Below are 19,706 nucleotides of genomic sequence, written 5' to 3'. Positions count from 1 at the left end.
TCCAGACATCAAATCAGCTACATCGGTTCATACAAAAGCTGCAGAAGACTTTAAGACTTCCAGACTAAGACTTAAGACTGCAGGTATAGAAAACCAACACTTATCCACTACATAAACATACAAAAGTGGAGTGATACACAGTCTGATATGTGTCTGATCTTACTTTGCAAATTGTTATTAAATATCTTTTTGCGTCAGACTATAAAAGTGTTCTGCTTAGTCTGATTCTCACTGAACTACATTTGTTTAGTGGAGAACCACAGTAAAGGCCTCGTCCTGGTGGGTGAACTGGGAACCTCTGAGGAATTCTGAGGAATTTGATGGACCCAAGCACTTAGACTGTCGCTCCACCTCATCATAATTCATCTGCATGAAAATCGTAACTTTGACTTCTCACCTGTCGCCGCGTTGTGTAGCACCTAAATCACAGCTACAAATGACCCCCATACTCCCATAGGAAAGGACTGGCCGCATCACATCCTCTAGCCTGCTAATGCGGCCGCAGGATCAGTCAAGTTAGTCAACAGTGCCACAGAAAGCATGTCTTAAATATTTAAGGTGTTGTTTGAGGTTTAAATATTACGCATGTTTACAAGCCTATTTACCACCCTGTTATGTTACCTGAGAAGGAAGCATGCTGATTCTCCTCGATGGCAAGCTTTGCTTTTGTTTGGCCTACAGCTGCACTGCATATCTTCGCTGAATTTAGCGTAGCTTAGCCTAGCTTAGCACTGGAACAAATGAACATATATATATTTTTTTTCAATTATGCAGCATTATCTTCTAGCCTTAGCATTTAGCAGTGAAAGGCTTTCACGAGTGGGCTGGCTTCGTGTGAATTTGTATGGGGGAGGGGGTGTAAATATAGCGAGTCAAGACTGTGATGTAACAGTTTTGGGGTTTTGGAATCGGCCTGTTTTACAGCTCTGTGTTTACAAAGACTAATTTACCCATGGGTTTGGTTCTGACTGTGATGACTTGTCGACAGCTCACAGAAAAGGCAGGACTGACATTCCACAAAACTCTATTCTACCCCTGAGAACATAAAAATAAACGTGTATCTGCACAGATTAGCCATAACATTAAAACCAGGTTTTGTACAGGTGAAGTGTCACTGATTATCTAATTACACTGTTAAAAGAACAAGATCCTCTGGGAACCTTTGGCGGTTCTTCAATTTGAAACTGTGGTGGTGCTTAAAGAACCTTCAAGAAAAGGTTCTGAAGAACTTGCAAAAGTTCCTCAATGATCTTGTTCTTTCAAAAGTGTGCAAAGGCTCTAGTTCTTAGGCAGTAGGTAAACAGTCAGTTCCTGAAGATTAAGCTGCTGAAAGCAGGAAAAATGGGCAAGCGTAAGAATCTGAGCCACTTTGACAAGAACTTGCTTTGTCAGAAGAAGATGCTTTGTCAGAACATCTCCAGAACATCAGGCAGGTCTTGTGGGGTGCTCCTGCTAGTACCTACCAATAGTGTCCAAGGTAGGACAACTAGTGAACCGTACTGATGCCATCTTTGGAGGCCTCACGTCACTTCAACTTACAGGCCCATAATGAGTGGCCCTTAAGACCTCCATGCCTCAATGGGTCAGAGCTGTTTTGGTGGCACAAGAGGGACCTACGAACTATTAGGCCGAGGGGTTTTAATGCCATGGCTGGATGGTGTATGTTTACTCATTATGACGTCTGTAGAGTGCGCTAGAGGAGGGTGATTTCACTGGGAGGCAGCGTGAGCCTCTTCTGTCGGAGTGACAGCAGATTCTCGATGTGCATGGCAATGACCCGACAAAGCTCCAAGCCCTACAAACAGAGAACGACATTAGAACACTGCAACACCATCGGGAACGTATCCGCTAACCGTGTGAAACCAGGTATTTCCATTTACATGGAAGGGGTTAAGTGTGAGCCCAAGCCAGAGTCGAGAGTCCCAGAACTACACCTAGGAAATTACTGGGATGTGACTGTGAGTAGTTTATTTGCCTTAATGTGACCCAGATCTGCTGTTTTCAAAGGTGTGCTGCAGCTGAATGACTACAATACAGCCATATAATATTTTACTTTATATATAACCTGGCTTGTAACTCCTTGTAACCTGCAAATGGTTTTATCTTTGGGTGCTATTTTGCCTTAAAACACTCTGCATGTACTTCCCCACTGAGAACGGTTATCAGAAAATAGCATAATTTTCAGCAATTTTGGCTGTTTTTCACTCTTTTTCCACATATATAACTACTTGAGAATGACTTGGCTGAAGATTGTCCACCAGGGGGCGCAAATTAGTATTAAATCTTTGTAATATCTTGGTTCATGTATATGTCTTAAATAACTTCCAAGACTGATCTAATGTACTGCTGTATTAATACTGTACTAACAGCAGTTTCTTTCACCGTTGGACTGGAGAAATGAAGCAAAACAGTCATGTGAAAAAATCTGAACACCCTGTTAACATATTTGATATATTTATACAAATGATCCTCATCTGATCAATACTGGGGGATGGAGGTAATATAAGGAAACACATGAGGAAATGTCTTTATTCAACAATGTCATTTAGTTCAACTAGATGATCAGAACATGGTTAGAGAGGATTCTGGAGGAGCCCGTCGTCTTTAAAGATCTCAAATCGGATCTCAAATCCGCTAAATCGGTTGCAAGTTCAGGCCAAGATCAGCCCACAAGATGAGTAAAGAAGCCTCCAACCATTCTAAAATGTCAGGATCAGGACGAACCCAGGACATCAGGACGAGGCTAATGCTAGCCAGAGAACACCTGGGCAAAGACCAGGACTTCTGGAAGTTCTAAGTCGAGCATGAGCAGTTAGAGCTCTGGGCTATTGATGACAGGGTTGTGGGTTCAATACCCGAGTTGTTCGATTACCAACTGTGAAGTATGGAGGTGGAAATGTCAGGGTTTTGGAGCTGCTTTGCTACAGCAGAGCCTGGTTAGCTCTCTATCATAGACGAGGCGGAGCTGGACCATGTAACATGATAATGACCCAAAACATTCCAGTAAATCCTCCAAGGATTGGCTCAAAAGAAAGAAATGGAGAGTTCTCGAAGTCGATGCACGGATCTCTGTCCTACCCTGCTGTGGGGTGCATGCAAGAACCCCCTCAAACATGTCAGAAAAGGGGTAATTACCAGCTATTAGCTATATATATATATATATATATATATTAATCAATGAATCAAGTCAATTATCTATGAATGGTCGTATTTCTTAATAAAACACCAGTGTCCTAATTTCACATGACTGTATGGATGAGTGTATCCTGGTCACACACAGTATAAGGGCTGCATTTGTGGGTAAAAGTAGTGTGCAATTGGCTTTGGTATGTGTGTGCTGGTCACCTGCTCAAGCTGTAACTGTGTGACCCGGGGGTTGGTCATCTCCCCTAGCAGGAGGTCCACATAAGGGTAGCTCAGTCCTGCGCTGGGGCGCTGTGTGTGTGTGGACTGAACCAGCTTCAGTGGAAACTTCACCAAAACCTCCTACAGAGGAAGAATAATACAATGGACACATTTTCCCTCAGTGATACGTGTTTTTTACATATTTGGTTATCTCTATGAGCCCAGGGTTTTGCTCTGGTTTCGGATGAGTGCAGTAGAGGCACGTACATGACTGTCTTTATCCAGGAAGTGAAGGCCATTTTGATTGACCGCCAGGATGCAAGGGGTGGGGACTGTGCTGTTGCTGCTGCTCTGGATGTAGAAGAAGGAGGATCCAAACATGGGGAACGCACACACCAGCCCTAGCACAAAGACACACACACACACACACACACACACACACAGTAACTACACTTCTATTGCCTTTTTGTGCAAATCACAAACTACAAAGGTCTCGGTTTTCCTTCAGTAGACTGAGGCACCGTCACTATAATCAGAGGGTCGCTGGTTCGAATCCCAGCCGTGCTGCGAGGCCCTAAGAGAGCGCAATTGGCCTTGCATTCTCCAGGGTGGGTAGATGGCACTCCCCCCTGACCCCCCAACGCTTCGCTGCGGCGAGTGGAGCTGGGTATGCGGCACTTCCCTCCAGGCGGATTGAGTGGAAGTAGAAGGGTAGGTGTTTCCAATAAATTGGCAAGGGTGTGGAAGTAGAAGGCGGGTGTTACTAATAAAGTGGCCAGCGAGTAGAAGTACAAGGGTAGGTGTTTCTAATAAAGTGGCCAGCGAGTAGAAGTACAAGGGTAGGTGTTTCTAATAAAGTGGCCAGTGTGTGGGAGTACAAGGGTAGGTGTTTCTAATAAAGTGGCCAGTGTGTGGGAGTACAAGGGTAGGTGTTTCTAATAAAGTGGCCAGTGAGTGGAAGTACAAGGGTAGGTGTTTCTAATAAAGTGGCCAGTGAGTGGAAGCACAAAGTAGGTGTTTCTAATAAAGTGGCCAGTTATTGGAAGTACAAGGGTAGGTGTTTCAAATAAAGTGGCCAGTTAGTGGAAGTACAAGGGTAGGTGTTTCTAATAAAGTGGCCTGTGAGTGGAAGTAGAAGGTAGGTGTTTCTAATAAAGTGGCCAGTGAGTGAAAGTAGAAGGTAGGTGTTTCTAATAAAGTGGCCAGTGAGTGAAGTAGAAGGTGGTGTTTCTAATAAAGTGGCCAGTGAGTGGAAGTAGAAGGTAGGTGTTTCTAATAAAGTGGCCAGTGAGTGGAAGTAGATGGTAGGTGTTTCTAATAAAGTGGCCAGTGAGAGGAAGTAGAAGGTAGGTGTTTCTAATAAAGTGGCCAGTGAGAGGAAGTAGAAGGTAGGTGTTTCTAATAAAGTGGCCAGTGGGAGGAAGTAGAAGGTAGGTGTTTCTAATAAAGTGGCCTGTGAGTGGAAGTAGAAGGTAGGTGTTTCTAATAAAGTGGCCAGTGAGAGGAAGTAGAAGGTAGGTGTTTCTAATAAAGTGGCCAGTGAGTGAAGTAGAAGGTGGTGTTTCTAATAAAGTGGCCAGTGAGTGGAAGTAGAAGGTAGGTGTTTCTAATAAAGTGGCCAGTGAGTGGAAGTAGATGGTAGGTGTTTCTAATAAAGTGGCCAGTGAGAGGAAGTAGAAGGTAGGTGTTTCTAATAAAGTGGCCAGTGAGAGGAAGTAGAAGGTAGGTGTTTCTAATAAAGTGGCCAGTGAGAGGAAGTAGAAGGTAGGTGTTTCTAATAAAGTGGCCAGTGAGAGGAAGTAGAAAGTAGGTGTTTCTAATAAAGTGGCCAGTGAGAGGAAGTAGAAGGTAGGTGTTTCTAATAAAGTGGCCAGTGAGAGGAAGTAGAAGGTAGGTGTTTCTAATAAAGTGGCCAGTGAGAGGAAGTAGAAGGTAGGTGTTTCTAATAAAGTGTCCAGTGAGAGGAAGTAGAAGGTAGGTTTTTCTAATAAAGTGGCCAGTGAGAGGAAGTAGAAGGTAGGTTTTAGCATTGAAGAGAGCTCAGAGTTTGTGTGTGCGTGTAGTGGAGAAGGTACCGAGGAACTGCGCTCTGGCCTGGTGAGGATTGAGGCTCTGGACGGCGTGAGTGTGCTGCGTGACCAGGTGCATCCACTGCTGAGGGCCTTGTCTGGTAAACAGCTGGGCTGGGACGTACTCCACTATCTCATGGCTATGAAGAGAAGGGGAGAGAAAGAGGTTTCAGAGGTGGAGTTAAATAAACCTGAGGTTAGCTAGGCAGTGTTTTTGGTAAACGTAGGATTTTGATTTGCTCCAAGGAACCCACTGCCCTTCCCCATTTCAACCATCCCTCCATCTATGCTTAAAGGCCTGGATCACTGTTTGATGAGCTAGATCAGTTGACTGAGGGGCAGGGAGTGCATGGTACCATGCAGGACAGTAGACGTCCTGGAGAACGTTTACAGTGCCACCATGAGACCTTCAGGACCTCCCCTGCCTCTGTTACCCTGCTGTGTGTCTAAACCGCTCACAGACATGAAGAGTTTGAGGGTGAAGGTGTTAGGAACGTACATGGTAGGCGCATAGAGACTGTCCTTGGTTCTGTGCTGCAGAGCTGCAAGTTTGGCGAGCTGGTTAAACTGCTGCTCGCTGACCTTCCCCTGCGGCAGGAGGTTGAGCAAACCCTTCAGATAGTCTGGAAGAACCTGCAAAGACCCACAGATACACCTGCTAATACAGTGCTGGAAGAGGCGTTCCTAATAAAGTGGCCAGTGAGTGAAAGTAGAAGTTAGGTGTTTCTAATAAAGTGGCCAGTGAGAGGAAGTAGAAGTTAGGTGTTTCTAATAAAGTGGCCAGTGAGAGGAAGTAGAAGTTAGGTGTGTCTAATAAAGTGGCCAGTGACTGCAAGTAGAAGTTAGGCATTTCTAATAAAGTGGCCAGTGAGTGGAAGTAGAAGTTAGGTGTTTCTAATAAAGTGGCCAGTTATTGGAAGTACAAGGGTAGGTGTTTCTAATAAAGTGGCCAGTTAGTGGAAATACAAGGGTAGGTGTTTCTAATAAAGTGGCCAGTGAGAGGAAGCACAAAGTAGGTGTTTCTAATAAAGTGGCCAGTTATTGGAAGTACAAGGGTAGGTGTTTCTAATAAAGTGGCCAGTTAGTGGAAATACAAGGGTAGGTGTTTCTAATAAAGTGGCCAGTGAGTGGAAGTAGAAAGTAGGTGCTTCTAATAAAGTGGCCAGTGAGAGGAAGCACAAAGTAGGCGTTTCTAATAAAGTGGCCAGTGAGTGAAGTAGAAGGTGGTGTTTCTAATAAAGTGGCCAGTGAGTGGAAGTAGAAGGTAGGCGTTTCTAATAAAGTGGCCAGTGAGTGTTGAGTAACAGTGTATAATGAACTGTAAGCTGCTTCTAAAGAAGATTATGGTGTGTGGTAAAGTAAGAGAGGGGTCTTACTTGATTGTAGTGAATTGTGACGCTGAGTTCGTTGTCAAACTTGAGAGGCTGAGCCCAAATAACCCGTCGGAACCAGAAGCTGTAGTTGCTGTCAATCTGCTCCGCCTCTGTGGCGATGTCCAGGATGTACTCCCTCTTATTCAACGGCCGCACATTCTGACCTGCGCCGTGAGGACAAGAAACTACCAGGAACAGCAGCTAAACACTTTCTATATTATATAAGGGCCCATATGTGAACGTGAAACCTTCAAGACCTCAACCTGAGGAAGCTGCAACCTGGAACGCTTTGCAACGTTCTCATGGTCTTCTTCTGCTTTGTCAATAATTGTAGTTTTCAGAATGTGAGGCAGCTGCTTAGAGGAGCCCATGTCTGCTGAACATCTTGGACTGTCCATTTTCTCGATTTTTGCTTAGCTTCTAAAATTCGCCTCCAAGGCACTCGCATATCAGACAGTACCCACATGCTTTATATCAAAATATTCAGAACAGTCTCAGCACTTTCCATAATGAGACCCTAGATGTGAGCTAGAGCACTGTGTGAAGAGATATTATACCTTAAACCTAAAAAAATGGAAATTATTTCCATATTTCCTGTAAAAACATGCCTTTGCTCATGTGGATGAATTGTTTTGGAGCTTGAAATGGGTTTACCACGGTCCTAGCTTCACTAAAGTAGTGGAATGTCTGAATATAAAAGTGAATGAACGGCGAGAGGCAGAAGTCGGGTTTGCGTGTCCACCAGTTAGACACAGCGAGAGGCAGAGACTGGTACGACGCCTTGTCTTCACAGCCTTGTAACTCTGCATATTAGTCCACAGGGTTAAGTGAGTTAACTGAGACTGGGTGCAGATGTGCTCTATGTGTACCTCTGTTCGTGACGATGAAAATCGTGTACTCGTCCATGGCCTCCATCCTCTGTAAAGCCATCTCATAACACAGCTCTTCTATGACGTCCAAAGCCACCTAGAAACATAAGCAGAGCTAATATTAGCAGACCCACACAGACATAAAAACACAGCTGTCCATAAAAAGAAGGATGGCACAGGTAATGTTTTACGAAGCCTCTTTACATTCATAGGATGTGGGTTCATTATTGTTAGCCATACGATCAATTCTCTAGTGCTGCCTCCATTCACCCCCCTTTATATATACATGTACAGCTGTGGTCAGAGGTTTACATACTCTTATCACAGACACGAATGTCATGGCAGTCTTGGGCTTTCAATGATTTCTTTTCTCTGTGGCAGAACGAGTGACGAATCAGGTTTATGGTCACATCACATTAACTCAGGTGTACAGATGAGTGAAAAATGTAGGTGCACAGTCCTCCAGGGAAGTGAAACCACAAATATATACACATTAACCTACACTATACACGCACCATACATAATATAGACACTATACACACACTATGTATAATAGTAAAAAATATAATTAATATGAAATTCAAAATATATATACACTATACACACACTATATATATAATATATACACTATATATACACTATACATCACTATATATAATTTATACACTATACACACTATATATAATAGTATGAAATATAATATGAAATTCAATATATATATACACACATTAACCTACACCATACACACACTATATATAATAGTAAGAAATATAATTAATATGAAATTCAAAATATATATACACACTTTACACACACTATATATAATATATACACTATACATACACTATACATCACTATATATAATTTATACACTATACACACTATATATAATAGTAAGAAATATAATATGAAATTCAAAATATATATACACATTAACCTACACTATATATAATATATACACTATACATACACTATATATAATACATACTCTATATATACACTATATATAATATATACACTATACATACACTATATATATAATATATAAACAAAACAGCCCCAGAGCATGATGCTACCGCCTCCATGCTTGATAGCTGGTGTAGTATTGTTAGGGTTAAGTCTTTGTCTCATCTGATCACAAACCTTTCCTCCAGAAGGCTTTTTCTTTGTCCTTGTGTTCAGCAGCAACTTTAGTCAAGTTAGTCAAGTAGACTGCAGACAGTGACACTGCTGTTCCAGCAGCTAAAGATGTGTGTTGTAACTCTGTAAATTCTACAGTTCAAAGAAATCGTTTAAAGCCCAATATGACCTTGATGGGTGTATGTAAACTTCTGGCCAGCATAAAGAAAGAGTGAAAGAGAGATTTACAGAGCAGGTTTTGATCTTGAGGTGCCGCTCAATTCCTCCAGGGAACAGAAAGAGTTGCCTCTTTGAGCTTCGACCAGCCTGAGGAAACACAAACATACACACACACACAGGAGCAAACATCACATAAGTAATCAGTGTACTGGGAGTGTGTTTATGGACCATGCTATGCAGGGGTGTGTGAGTGTTCTGACCATAATGGCTTTGAGCTCCATGCTGCTGGGGAATACGCTCCTCCCACCAAACCGGAAGGTCTTCCTGAGGTTCTGCTCACAGGCTTTCGCAATGCCTGACAATAACACAACACTCAGTTCATCTCATTTGATAATATTATATACATAATATTTATACTTCAATAGAAGCCATGAGTAATACTCTATATAATATGAGGCATTCTGGATATTAATTTTTTCTCTCATTCTTGACAGCAACACAAACTGTACCCTGGAATAGAGCTGCTCCTGGACTCTTGCAGGCATCCTGTAAGAATTTGACCAGGAAAGGTTTCAGCACTTCTGAGCAGCGGCAAAACGCTGTGAGAATGTAGAGCAGGCGCCATCCTTTCTGAGAGCTATCCCTGAAAAAGAGAGAAAGAGAGAGAGACATAGACAAACATAAGCTCCCGGGGAAAAAAATCAGGGTGGTAGTAACTTCAGGCTTCTGCAGATGGCGCTGCAACTTACGGTTTGGAGCTGGTGTTGGTCGTGATCTGTTTCAGAACTTGGCAGTACGCTTCATCCTTCATCAGCCCGTACTCCCCAATCAACTGTGAGAAGTATAACAGTACAGACTGAACAGGCCCTGACATCAGCATTTATTTAGAGTTGAAGTGGATCTCTATCGGTCATGCCTATCCATCCAGCCAGCCAGCCATCCATTAATATGCTCAAAAGTAGGTGTCCACAAACTTTTACCAATTCATCCATCCATCCATTCATTTCTTCATCAATCTTTACCTTCAGGAAGGTGCAGACCACAAAGTGTTCCGACTGGCCTCGGAGGGGATGGTCTCCCATAAACTTCATTATGGCTGAGCAGATAAAACACATCAAAATGGAACAGACCACAAACACACCAGATTCACACTCTCCTCTGAAAGTGGAGGGAACGCTTGGAGTGGCTCATTCTTCACTCTGAAGATCAAACGATGAATATCAGACCAGAACTTCAGCTTTCCTGATATTTACATCTGGACGTGTTAAACAACTTAGAACATGGAACCTTTTGAGACTGGCAGGTGATTCCTGTTGCCTAGATGCGCCCATTAGATAAACTGTTTGACCCGTTACCGGATCTAAGGCCTCGTTTCCACTGCAGAGCCAAATGGTTACTAAGGCTGTGGCATAGCGTTCTGCGCCAGTGCCGACCCGGTTTTATGAACTGCTAAGACCAAGATGAACCTCTACCGTAGTGATGGAAGGGCTAAAGAATGAAGAAAGAAAGGATCTACTCGTGATGTAAAACAAACAAGCTCATCTGCCAAGCATGGTGGAGGTAGTGTCATGGCATCAGCAGCCGGAGCCTGAGAGAGCACAATTGGCCTAGCTTTTTCCGGGCGTCTGCTGGTCAATGCATCAGATCTGGGTACCTGGTGCGTTCCTCAGAGCGTGTTGGTTGCCTGGTGGCTTTGCATTGGCTGCAGTTTGAAAAAAGGGGCTGTGGTTGGTTGCGCATGTGTTGGTGGATAGGAGGAGAGTACCAACGAGTGGGTGGGGTAATTGGCTATCGACAATTGGGTAAAAAAATGATGATGACAGCAGAATGACTTCAGACGTCTGCAGAAACCTAACTACCCAAAATACAACAAAGGACTCGATCTGATCAAAATGTTTTAGACTGGCCAAGTCAATTATCAGACCTCAACTCTGAAGAACAGCTGAGTGAAGCTGTGGTACAAGCCTGGGAAAGCGTCGCTGAAGAAGAATGATGCAGCTTGGTGATGCCAGTAGGTTATTGTAAGCAAGGGATGTGCAGCATGATTTAGTGTTATTCACTTCAGGACTGTCTGATCTTATACTTTTTCATCAGATCTATTGTCTCATATTCATCTTATGATACTCAGTGTTAAATTCTGAAGATTTATATAACACACAAAAGCTAGTAAAGCTAGTAAAGCTGATCTCGGCTCACCCAGGAAGATTTCAGAAGCGACTCTGTTCATGTTGGGGTCATTGAATTCGATCAGGGACTCCTGGATAGGGGTCTGTAGAAAGATAAGCCACAAGTCATACACACTGAAGGACTGCTTATGCATTCATTGAGGGCCTCTTGTTATTTCTTGCATTTTGACTCGACTAGGATTATATAGGTGGCCTTACATAATACAGTGTGTGTGAACTAGCTGCTATGGGAAATTAGGTTTATTAGAAAAATGTACAAAATGTACAAAGCTTTAGCTGTTTGTAATAAGCCAATCAAACCAGACCAATTTACATATCTCAACACAGCTAACAGAACGAGCGCTTTCTCCATATTCAACACAAAACACCACTTTTAATGATGAATGCCGTCTCTAGTATTTAACCCCCTTAATAAGAACATTAGAGCCCACATTTGCAAATCAGGTGGCAAATCAGGTGGCTTCATTAGTTGCAGCAGGTGTGCTTGAGATACAACCCATCAAATTCCTGGACTGGCTCAGGGGTTGTTGGCTGTGACATTTACGGCGATTACGGTACGCGTCCACCGTCCGCCATCTGAAATCTTGCCTCCATTCATGTTCAATGGGTAGTAGCGCGAAAAAAATATGTGCAAGGGATTGTGGGATAGCAGGCAGTGCGAACTTGACTGGAGGTGCAGAGAGAAAAGTTGAGCTGGCTTCAATTTTATGCAAATAAAACGTGCCAGCCACGAACCCAGAGAGCACTGAATTTCCAGCATATCAGGAAAATATGACCTCCAAGGCTTGGTTTCAGAAGAAGTCCTGGAGGATTCTGGAGTGGCTGTTACAGTCGCCTGAGACTTGAACCCCACAGAAAGTCTTTGGTGGGATTTAAAGAAGGTGGTTCCAAGAATATCAGTGAACTGGAGGTTGCTACCCATGAGAACGGGCTGAGATTCCTCAGGAACGCTGCCTGGAACGGTGTCTGGCTGTGCATAACGTTAACAGCAGAAGATCTACTTCGTCCTGAAGGGGCTGAATGGTTCTGAGACTGTAGTCGTTGTGAATTTTGGCGAAAGCACTTGTTATATTAGCTGAGATATTTTGTTAACAGCTGAAAGTTTGAGGTTGAGGAATTTCACCATACTTTAAAATACTTGATCTACTTGAATAAGTGTCGCAGTTTAAGGTCTGTTTATGTGTTACCTTGCTGAATTTGACCATTTCTGCTGGATCTCTGCCTTTGCCTTTCTTCGATTTGTCTCTGAATGAATCACTGGAGGAAGGAAATGCGGGGAGACTGTGTTACTGCGAGATTATCTGTTCAGCGTTTTGACCCAGGTCGTAAATGTGCCTGTGTTTATGTCCAAACCTTTTGCTCCCGTTAGACTGTCTGAAGTATTTCTTGGCAAACTCCACCATGTTGTATTGACTGTCCAGGAGGACGCTTCCCTCCACTTCAGGGTTACCGAAATCGCCAAACTCATCCAACTGTAGGAAGACATGTACAGTGTGAGTGAAGGTATATCCTACAGTGGTGACTATGAGCATTTAACAGAGCAGTACATTCTAACATCATCTCACACTGTCCTTAATCATGTCATGTATATAGTACAGAATGGAATTATTTCAAAGAGACTTTTATCTACAACAGCTAAAGTGTGCATGTAACCACTTAAATAAATAAATACATTACTATGTGTAATTACTTTTACAGTAAATAAAAAAGGCTGTGCAACATCCAGGTGGTCAGCAGTGAGCCTTTTCCCACATAGCTCTAGGAGAAGTCATTAGCACAGATGTTCACTTACTTTTTCTAGCCTGCACTGTGGATGTTTACTCAACTGCAGATCGTTATGTGTATGTAATGGGTTAGGGCTCTCACCAGCTCAACATATTTATACTTCTGCTGGTATTTTGGTGGTAAATGTTGGGTTATATATACACATTAGAGTTACACTCAGACCTCCAGTGTTGGGTCCAGTTCGTGTGCAGCAGCGCTGGATGCTACAGCGAGCGCGACAGCTCCTGATGCCACCACTTGGCTCTGTCTGTTTCTCGGTTCACCTTTCCTCTCCACGGGCAAACTCAGAAAGTCCGGAGCTGCAACAGGGACAATGCAATCGGCCGGAAACGCGCCGCTGCGACCCATCACTGCTCCAAACCTCCAGCCTGGAACAAGAAGTAGTAGACCAACATAATACCGTTATAACGTCTGTATGTATGTATCTGGGTTTATGTGTGGTTTATAAGGCCTACAGAATGGTTCTATAAATGACCTATAAAAGTTTCTGATAAATGAGGTAAATAATGTTATTAACAGTAATAACATGTGAATAGTAATAACACTATGCAATGCCTTTATTACATTGCTCAAGACCAGTACCAGGACACATCAAGTCAAGACCAGGACTTTTAGTAGTTGAGTCCAAGTCAAGATCAGGACTTTTAGTAGTCGAGTCCGAGTCAAGATCAAGACTTTTAGTAGTCAAGTCAGAGGCAAGATCAGAACTTTTAGTAGTCAAGTCCGAGGCAAGATCAGAACTTTTAGTAGTCGAGTCCGAGTCAAGATCAGAACTTTTAGTAGTCAAGTCCGAGTCAAGATCAGAACTTTTAGTAGTCAAGTCCGAGTCAAGATCAGAACTTTTGGTAGTTGAGTCCGATTCAAGATCAGGACTTTTAGTAGTAGAGTCCGATTCAAGATCAGAACTTTTAGTAGTTGAGTTTGAGTCAAGATCAGGACTTTTAGTAGTCAAATCCGATTCAAGATCAGAACTTTTAGTAGTTGAGTCCGATTCAAGATCAAGACTTTTAGTAGTTGAGTTTGAGTCAAGATCAGGACTTTTAGTAGTAGAGTCCGAGTCAAGATCAGAACTTTTAGTAGTCAAATCCGATTCAAGATCAGAACTTTTAGTAGTTGAGTCCGATTCAAGATCAAGACTTTTAGTAGTTGAGTTTGAGTCAAGATCAGGACTTTTAGTAGTAGAGTCCGAGTCAAGATCAAGACTTTTAGTAGTTGAGTTTGAGTCAAGATCAGGACTTTTAGTAGTCGAGTCCGAGTCAAGATCAAGACTTTTAGTAGTAGAGTCTGAGTCAAGATCAAGACTTTTAGTAGTAGAGTCCGAGTCAAGATCAAGACTTTTAGTAGTAGAGTCTGAGTCAAGATCAGAACTTTTAGTAGTCAAGTTTGAGTCAAGATCAGGACTTTTAGTAGTCAAGTTTGAGTCAAGATCAGGACTTTTAGTAGTCGAGTCCGAGTCAAGATCAGAACTTTTAGTAGTCAAGTTTGAGTCAAGATCAGGACTTTTTAGTAGTCGAGTCCGAGTCAAGACCAAGACTTTCACCCAGACCCCAACAAAAGCAAGATCAGCTCTTTTTAACACCCTTGCTTTCGGAAGAAACGAGGCACTGCCCTGGACAGTGCTGGTCCTCTGCCACCCTCTGCTGACCCACACTTAAGTTTCAGTACCTTGGTCACTGCTGACCAGACAGACCTGAGGAACACATTCCTCTGATCTCTCAACCTTCTGAAAGGACCTTCAGCACTTCAGCAGGATGTCCCCATCAAAGCATGTGTTTGACAAATGCCCACATGTTCGGCCTACAGCGGATTAGCCTGGCCATTCCTGCCTCCTCGTTCTAAGCCAATTTCAACAAACAAAATTTAGAATTTAAGGCCCTTCAAATTCTTAACTGGGGTTTTAGAGTGCACAGAACCTCTTGACCGTCAGCTAGACCTCAGGTCAAGACGTGTCCCGTGGAAACGTCCCAGACTGAGCCGACTGGAAGTCGCATGGCTTGGCTTACCAAAGTCCGCCGTGTCTCTCTTCACTTCTTCCAGGTAGATGACCTTCTTCTTAACCACGCATCCATACAACTGACCTGAAGTAAAGACGTACGTAAAAGGTTAACGATATCGTGATCAAGCACGTTTCTCTACATCAGAAATGCATGACTGACGTGTTCTTCGGGCCAATACCGGGTATGGCTCCCTTTCCTCTCAAAAAAGCCTCAACACTTAATGGCATGGATTTCCCAAGATGTTGGAAATACACCTTTAAGATTCTGGGCCACCAATATTCCACCATTCTGAGTGAACCCTAGAGATCCTCAGGGCTACAGATGCTCAAGCCAGCCCTTCACACCAACCTTTGAATTTCTTTTCACATTCTGATGGTTGATGTGGAATTGAGGGTGGGAGGTGTATGAGTGTTTGGTGAGTGTATAGAGGGTTCAGAGCACTGCATTAGGACATAAAACATGAAAGAGAGGCCGACAGTGTCCTACCCTCTTCTAGTCCGTCCATCGCCTGTAAGCGAAGGATGTCTCCTTTATGGAAGCTGAGTAGAGCTCGGTCCTCTGTGATGTAATTCCTTTCAGCTACTGCGTACTCAGAGTCCTGTAAAGCAGGGGATCATTCGAATGAATCACAGTGTCCTGGTCATAGAGCCTGTTTACAGCTTTTACAGCCATTTGTGTAACTGAGCTCTGGTCCTAATGATCCCCAAATGAACAACAGCAGAAGACACTATAGTCTAGTTTAGGCTGGGTGGATTAAAATCAATGGAAAAGAGGGAGAGGTTGGTGGCAGCTGACCTTCTTGAGCTGGGAGATGAAGAGGTCGACCATGTGTTTGATCTGTGGAGCTTTAGCTGAGAAGAGGATCAGCTTCTCACTCATCAGGTTGAACTCCAGCATGTTTGGAGATGGGATGGTCACGAAGAGGATGTCGGTGTAGCTGTGAGATAAATATATATATAATATATATCGAGAGAGAGGGAGAGAGAGAGAGAGTAGTAAACATTATAATATGTTATCTATTGGCGTATCAATACCCAATTGTTTTTAGTTCAATCCAATATTCATGTCGATTTTCAGAACTGTGTAAGTTAAAGAGGTCCAAGAGGTTGAATTCTAAACTACACAGATGCACTTTACCCCTTAAACCCTGTAGGCAGGCCCACACTTCAGCTCCTCACCCTCTGACTGACACAATCAGCAGCAGTTTCACCAACCCTAAAATCGAACCCTGTGGGACCCCTATCAGGACTAATAACTCAATAATAAATCTAGGATTCCAGATGCCCTAACGAGAGACCCTGTGTTCTCCAGCTCTGGACTGTCCTAGACTCTAGACTAGAATTTAGGGACAGATACATGCTGTGAGATGACGTACCTGTAGGGTCGCAGCACTCTGAAGTAATCTGGAGCTGCGGTGCTGCTTTTTACTGTTTTCAGCAGTTTGATGCCAGAGTGAGACACCGCCAGAACCTGAACTCCAGTGCCCACGCTGCCCTGAAGTGCACACACACACACACACACACACATATTAAATCTGTCTAGATCTAATGGAATAACTATATATGATAATTAATAAAGATTATTACATGAAGGTCAAACACTCTTCAGACTACTAGATACAACGCAATGGCGGTTCTAGCTCATATGGCTCCCTATAAGCAGCTGCCCTAAAAATATAATCATTATATATCTATATGACACTTTTATTGTATGCCATGATTAGCCTACCCCCTCCGCATCCCCACCCAACTGGCCATTCTGGAATTGTCCTGGTAAGCCGGTCAAGTGAGGGCTGGCACTGGCATTAAATGGGCTATCTTGCACTCATCCCCAAAACATGCATGGAAAGAGGAATCCGTGGCCAGCTGTCCTTAAAAATTCGTGGTGCTGATGAGACGTGGTGGAAAAGCTCTTACCAGGAAAATTCCAGTACTTCCCAATGGCCAGTTGGGTAGGGATGTGAAAGGGGAGGGAGGAGGTCTGCAGGTGTTGAAGAGGCGCCCTGTAGAAGTTGTTTAACGGCTGTACATATACACACAAAGTGCTCACCGAAGCCGGGAAAAGGCGAGAGAAATAAATCTCCCATGATTCCCGAGCAGCCGAGACCACGGCTTTCTTCACGCTCTCGTCCTGAACATCTGCATTCTGATCTATTTTGTGTTGAGCTGTAAAACACACACACACACACACACTGAATCTGTGGCCTACAGGTTAGATAAGCAGGCCTGGGGCCAGGACCGGCAGTGCTCTTCTCAAAGGAGTCAACTCTATGGTAGAACAGTAGAACAGTAAAGCATCTTGGGTCCTGAAGTCCACTTACTGAACAGAGCCTTCATCTTCAGACGCTCTTCTTTGGTGATGCGAACGCAGGCCTCGGAAAACGTGTCCGTAACAATCTGAGGGAGCAGTGATGTGGAACACAGGCACGTCTTCAGTCAATACAGCAAGACTGGTTCACTGGAAAAATGGCTCAGCTCAAAGGGGTGTCCCGATCCAATCACAAGTACCTTAATGCGGAGTATTGTCAGACACTGATCCAAGTACCTTAGTGCTGAGTATCGGCCGATATCGATCCAATCCAATTTGAGTACCTTAACTCTGAGTATTGGCCAATACCAATTCAATCCGATTCAAGTACCTTAATTCTGAGTATTGGCCGATACCAATTCAATCCGAGTACCTTAACTCTGAGTATTGGCTGATCCCAATCCAATCTAAATACCTTAACTCTGAGTATTGGCCAATACCAATTCAATCTGATTGAAGTACCTTACTGCAAAATACTGGCGATCCAATCCATTCTGAGTACCTTAACTCTGAGTATTGGCTGATACCAATCCAATCCAATTTAAGTACCTTACTGCAAAATACTGGCGATCCAATCCGTTCTGAGTACCTTAACTCTGAGTATTGGCTGATAACGATTCAATCCGATTTGAGTAGCTTAATGCTGAGCATTGGCTGGTAACAATCCAATCTGATTTGAGTACCTTAATTCTGAGTATTGGCCAATATTCATGCAATCCGATTCCAGTACCTTAATGCTGAATACTGGCTAACACTGATCCAATCTATTTGGGGTATCTTAATGCAGAATATTGGCAGATATCGATCCAATCCGATTCCAGTACCTTAATCCTCTGTATCATCCAAAACTGATCCAATCTTAAGACTTTAATATTGAGTATATCAAAAACCGATCTGATCCGAGTGCCTTAATGCTGATGTCAAACTACTCTTTTGTAGTGTGGCGAATGCTCTACGATTTGTCTTTCTAAAGGATGTGTGTATCAGCATTAGCGCTAGCCTCCTCGATGTTCAGAACGAGCTGTTCAGTGCTGGTTTTAGAACCAAAGAAAGGTGTGTGGTTCTCCTGGAGGTAACCATCAAATCTCTAGAATGACATTTTCTTGTTCCGCTCTAAAACAGTTTCATACTTCAGAGTCTGAACTGTTCTGTCCCCTTCTGAGGAGCTCCTCACTGAGGCGGGCTGAGATTAATGTCTGTTAATAACACCGAGAGGATGCCAGAGGATGCTCTGTTAGAACAGCGGTAAAAACAAAGGATCGGAACTGAAAAGCTTAAAATCACTGACACTCAGTCTATTAAACTAAGCCTGGATCAGGCCCAGTCCACTAGATTGGATCGGGACACATTCAAATTAGTGTCCCTATGAAGACAAGCAATAAAAAAGCCTACAAAACATCTGTGTAACTCTGTCCTAACTGTAGGCCAGTATTGCTCTCTTACCTGCTTGAATATGATGTCCAGCACAAGAGGGTGGTTCCAGCTGTCTTTGGGGTAGAACACCTAATAAGAGCAATGTGCTGTAAGACCAAAACGGCCCAAAACATACAAAACAGTATTCTGTAGTTTTTCCTTCAAAAACCTGCTTGAGAGACCATCAAAGGGATTCTCATTTTTATGGGATACATCTACTTGTTTCATGTATATTTTTATTTTTTCTATTGTATGTTTTTAACTGATATTTATTTTAATACAAAGAACATATAAAAAAACAACAAACCTGCAACTTAAGCAAGATGCCAACCTAATGATAATTATGTGAACTACATATTTTTTAGATTAGATTTGAGATATTACATAATAACCCCCCGCCACCACCAGTGAGGATTGGCCAACACAAGCCCCCTTCAATCAAGTCGCTAATTTGTCAAACAGCCAATGTAACATCACCGGGCCAGCAACCAATGCTCCTGGAAGGATGCCAGTGATGGTCAGCACCGCAGCAAAGCGATGTGGTGGTGGTGGGGGGGGGGCCTTCATCGGGCTCTTTTGGGGCCTTGGCTGCCAATGGCTAGCAGCATGACCAGGATTCAAACCAGTGACCCTCTCATAATGACCTCAATTATATTACTTATACTATTACTTATAATATTACATTGAATTATTCTCCTATCAATAAAAACACACATCAAATACAGGAAATGCAAAAACAGAAGATGCTTAACTTCAGTATAAACACACACCTCTTTCCTGAGGTAGATCTTCCAAGGCACGTTGGTGTATGTGTAGTGTTCTTCAGTGCTGCTACGGTGGAGCTGTGTTTGGATGGTTTCTGATTCCACTGGGAGATCTCTGGACACTGAAAACACACACACACACACACACACACACACACACAAATTCAGTAATAAATGGGATATCTAGATAAATTGTGCATCAACCGGCCAGCAGACGTCCATGTTGGTCAGCATGGGAATCTATATTGTCTGTGATGGTGGAGAGAATGTGGAGTTCTGTCCTACCCACCCTTAGATTG

The 19,706-nt window shown here is 43.2% G+C and overlaps 1 protein-coding gene across 1 annotated transcript in view; it reads right to left on the bottom strand.

Moving 5' to 3' along the window:
- Window positions 1–851: 851 nt before the first annotated feature.
- The window catches only part of myo15ab (myosin XVAb), a 54,507-nt gene continuing 35,652 nt past the window's right edge, over window positions 852–19,706 (bottom strand). The window contains exons 39-62 of the mRNA XM_072657979.1: window positions 19,414–19,529; window positions 18,674–18,733; window positions 17,244–17,319; window positions 16,973–17,088; window positions 16,299–16,417; window positions 15,719–15,860; window positions 15,410–15,521; window positions 14,930–15,004; window positions 13,089–13,294; window positions 12,495–12,613; window positions 12,329–12,398; window positions 11,152–11,224; window positions 9,978–10,051; window positions 9,705–9,787; window positions 9,465–9,598; window positions 9,216–9,310; window positions 9,025–9,102; window positions 7,657–7,753; window positions 6,791–6,951; window positions 5,914–6,047; window positions 5,421–5,554; window positions 3,613–3,746; window positions 3,346–3,486; window positions 852–1,795 (exon numbers count right to left, since the gene is read on the bottom strand). Coding sequence (XP_072514080.1) covers window positions 1,694–1,795; window positions 3,346–3,486; window positions 3,613–3,746; window positions 5,421–5,554; window positions 5,914–6,047; window positions 6,791–6,951; window positions 7,657–7,753; window positions 9,025–9,102; window positions 9,216–9,310; window positions 9,465–9,598; window positions 9,705–9,787; window positions 9,978–10,051; window positions 11,152–11,224; window positions 12,329–12,398; window positions 12,495–12,613; window positions 13,089–13,294; window positions 14,930–15,004; window positions 15,410–15,521; window positions 15,719–15,860; window positions 16,299–16,417; window positions 16,973–17,088; window positions 17,244–17,319; window positions 18,674–18,733; window positions 19,414–19,529 — 2,651 coding nt within the window. The 3' untranslated portion in view covers window positions 852–1,693. The remainder of the gene's footprint in view (window positions 1,796–3,345; window positions 3,487–3,612; window positions 3,747–5,420; window positions 5,555–5,913; window positions 6,048–6,790; window positions 6,952–7,656; window positions 7,754–9,024; window positions 9,103–9,215; window positions 9,311–9,464; window positions 9,599–9,704; window positions 9,788–9,977; window positions 10,052–11,151; window positions 11,225–12,328; window positions 12,399–12,494; window positions 12,614–13,088; window positions 13,295–14,929; window positions 15,005–15,409; window positions 15,522–15,718; window positions 15,861–16,298; window positions 16,418–16,972; window positions 17,089–17,243; window positions 17,320–18,673; window positions 18,734–19,413; window positions 19,530–19,706) is intronic.

Source organism: Salminus brasiliensis, chromosome 15 (genome assembly GCF_030463535.1).
Source record: "Salminus brasiliensis chromosome 15, fSalBra1.hap2, whole genome shotgun sequence".
NCBI classification, from domain to species: Eukaryota; Metazoa; Chordata; class Actinopteri; order Characiformes; family Bryconidae; genus Salminus; species Salminus brasiliensis.
Note: the sequence above shows the minus strand (reverse complement) of the source record. Positions and strands in the feature narration are given on the sequence as shown.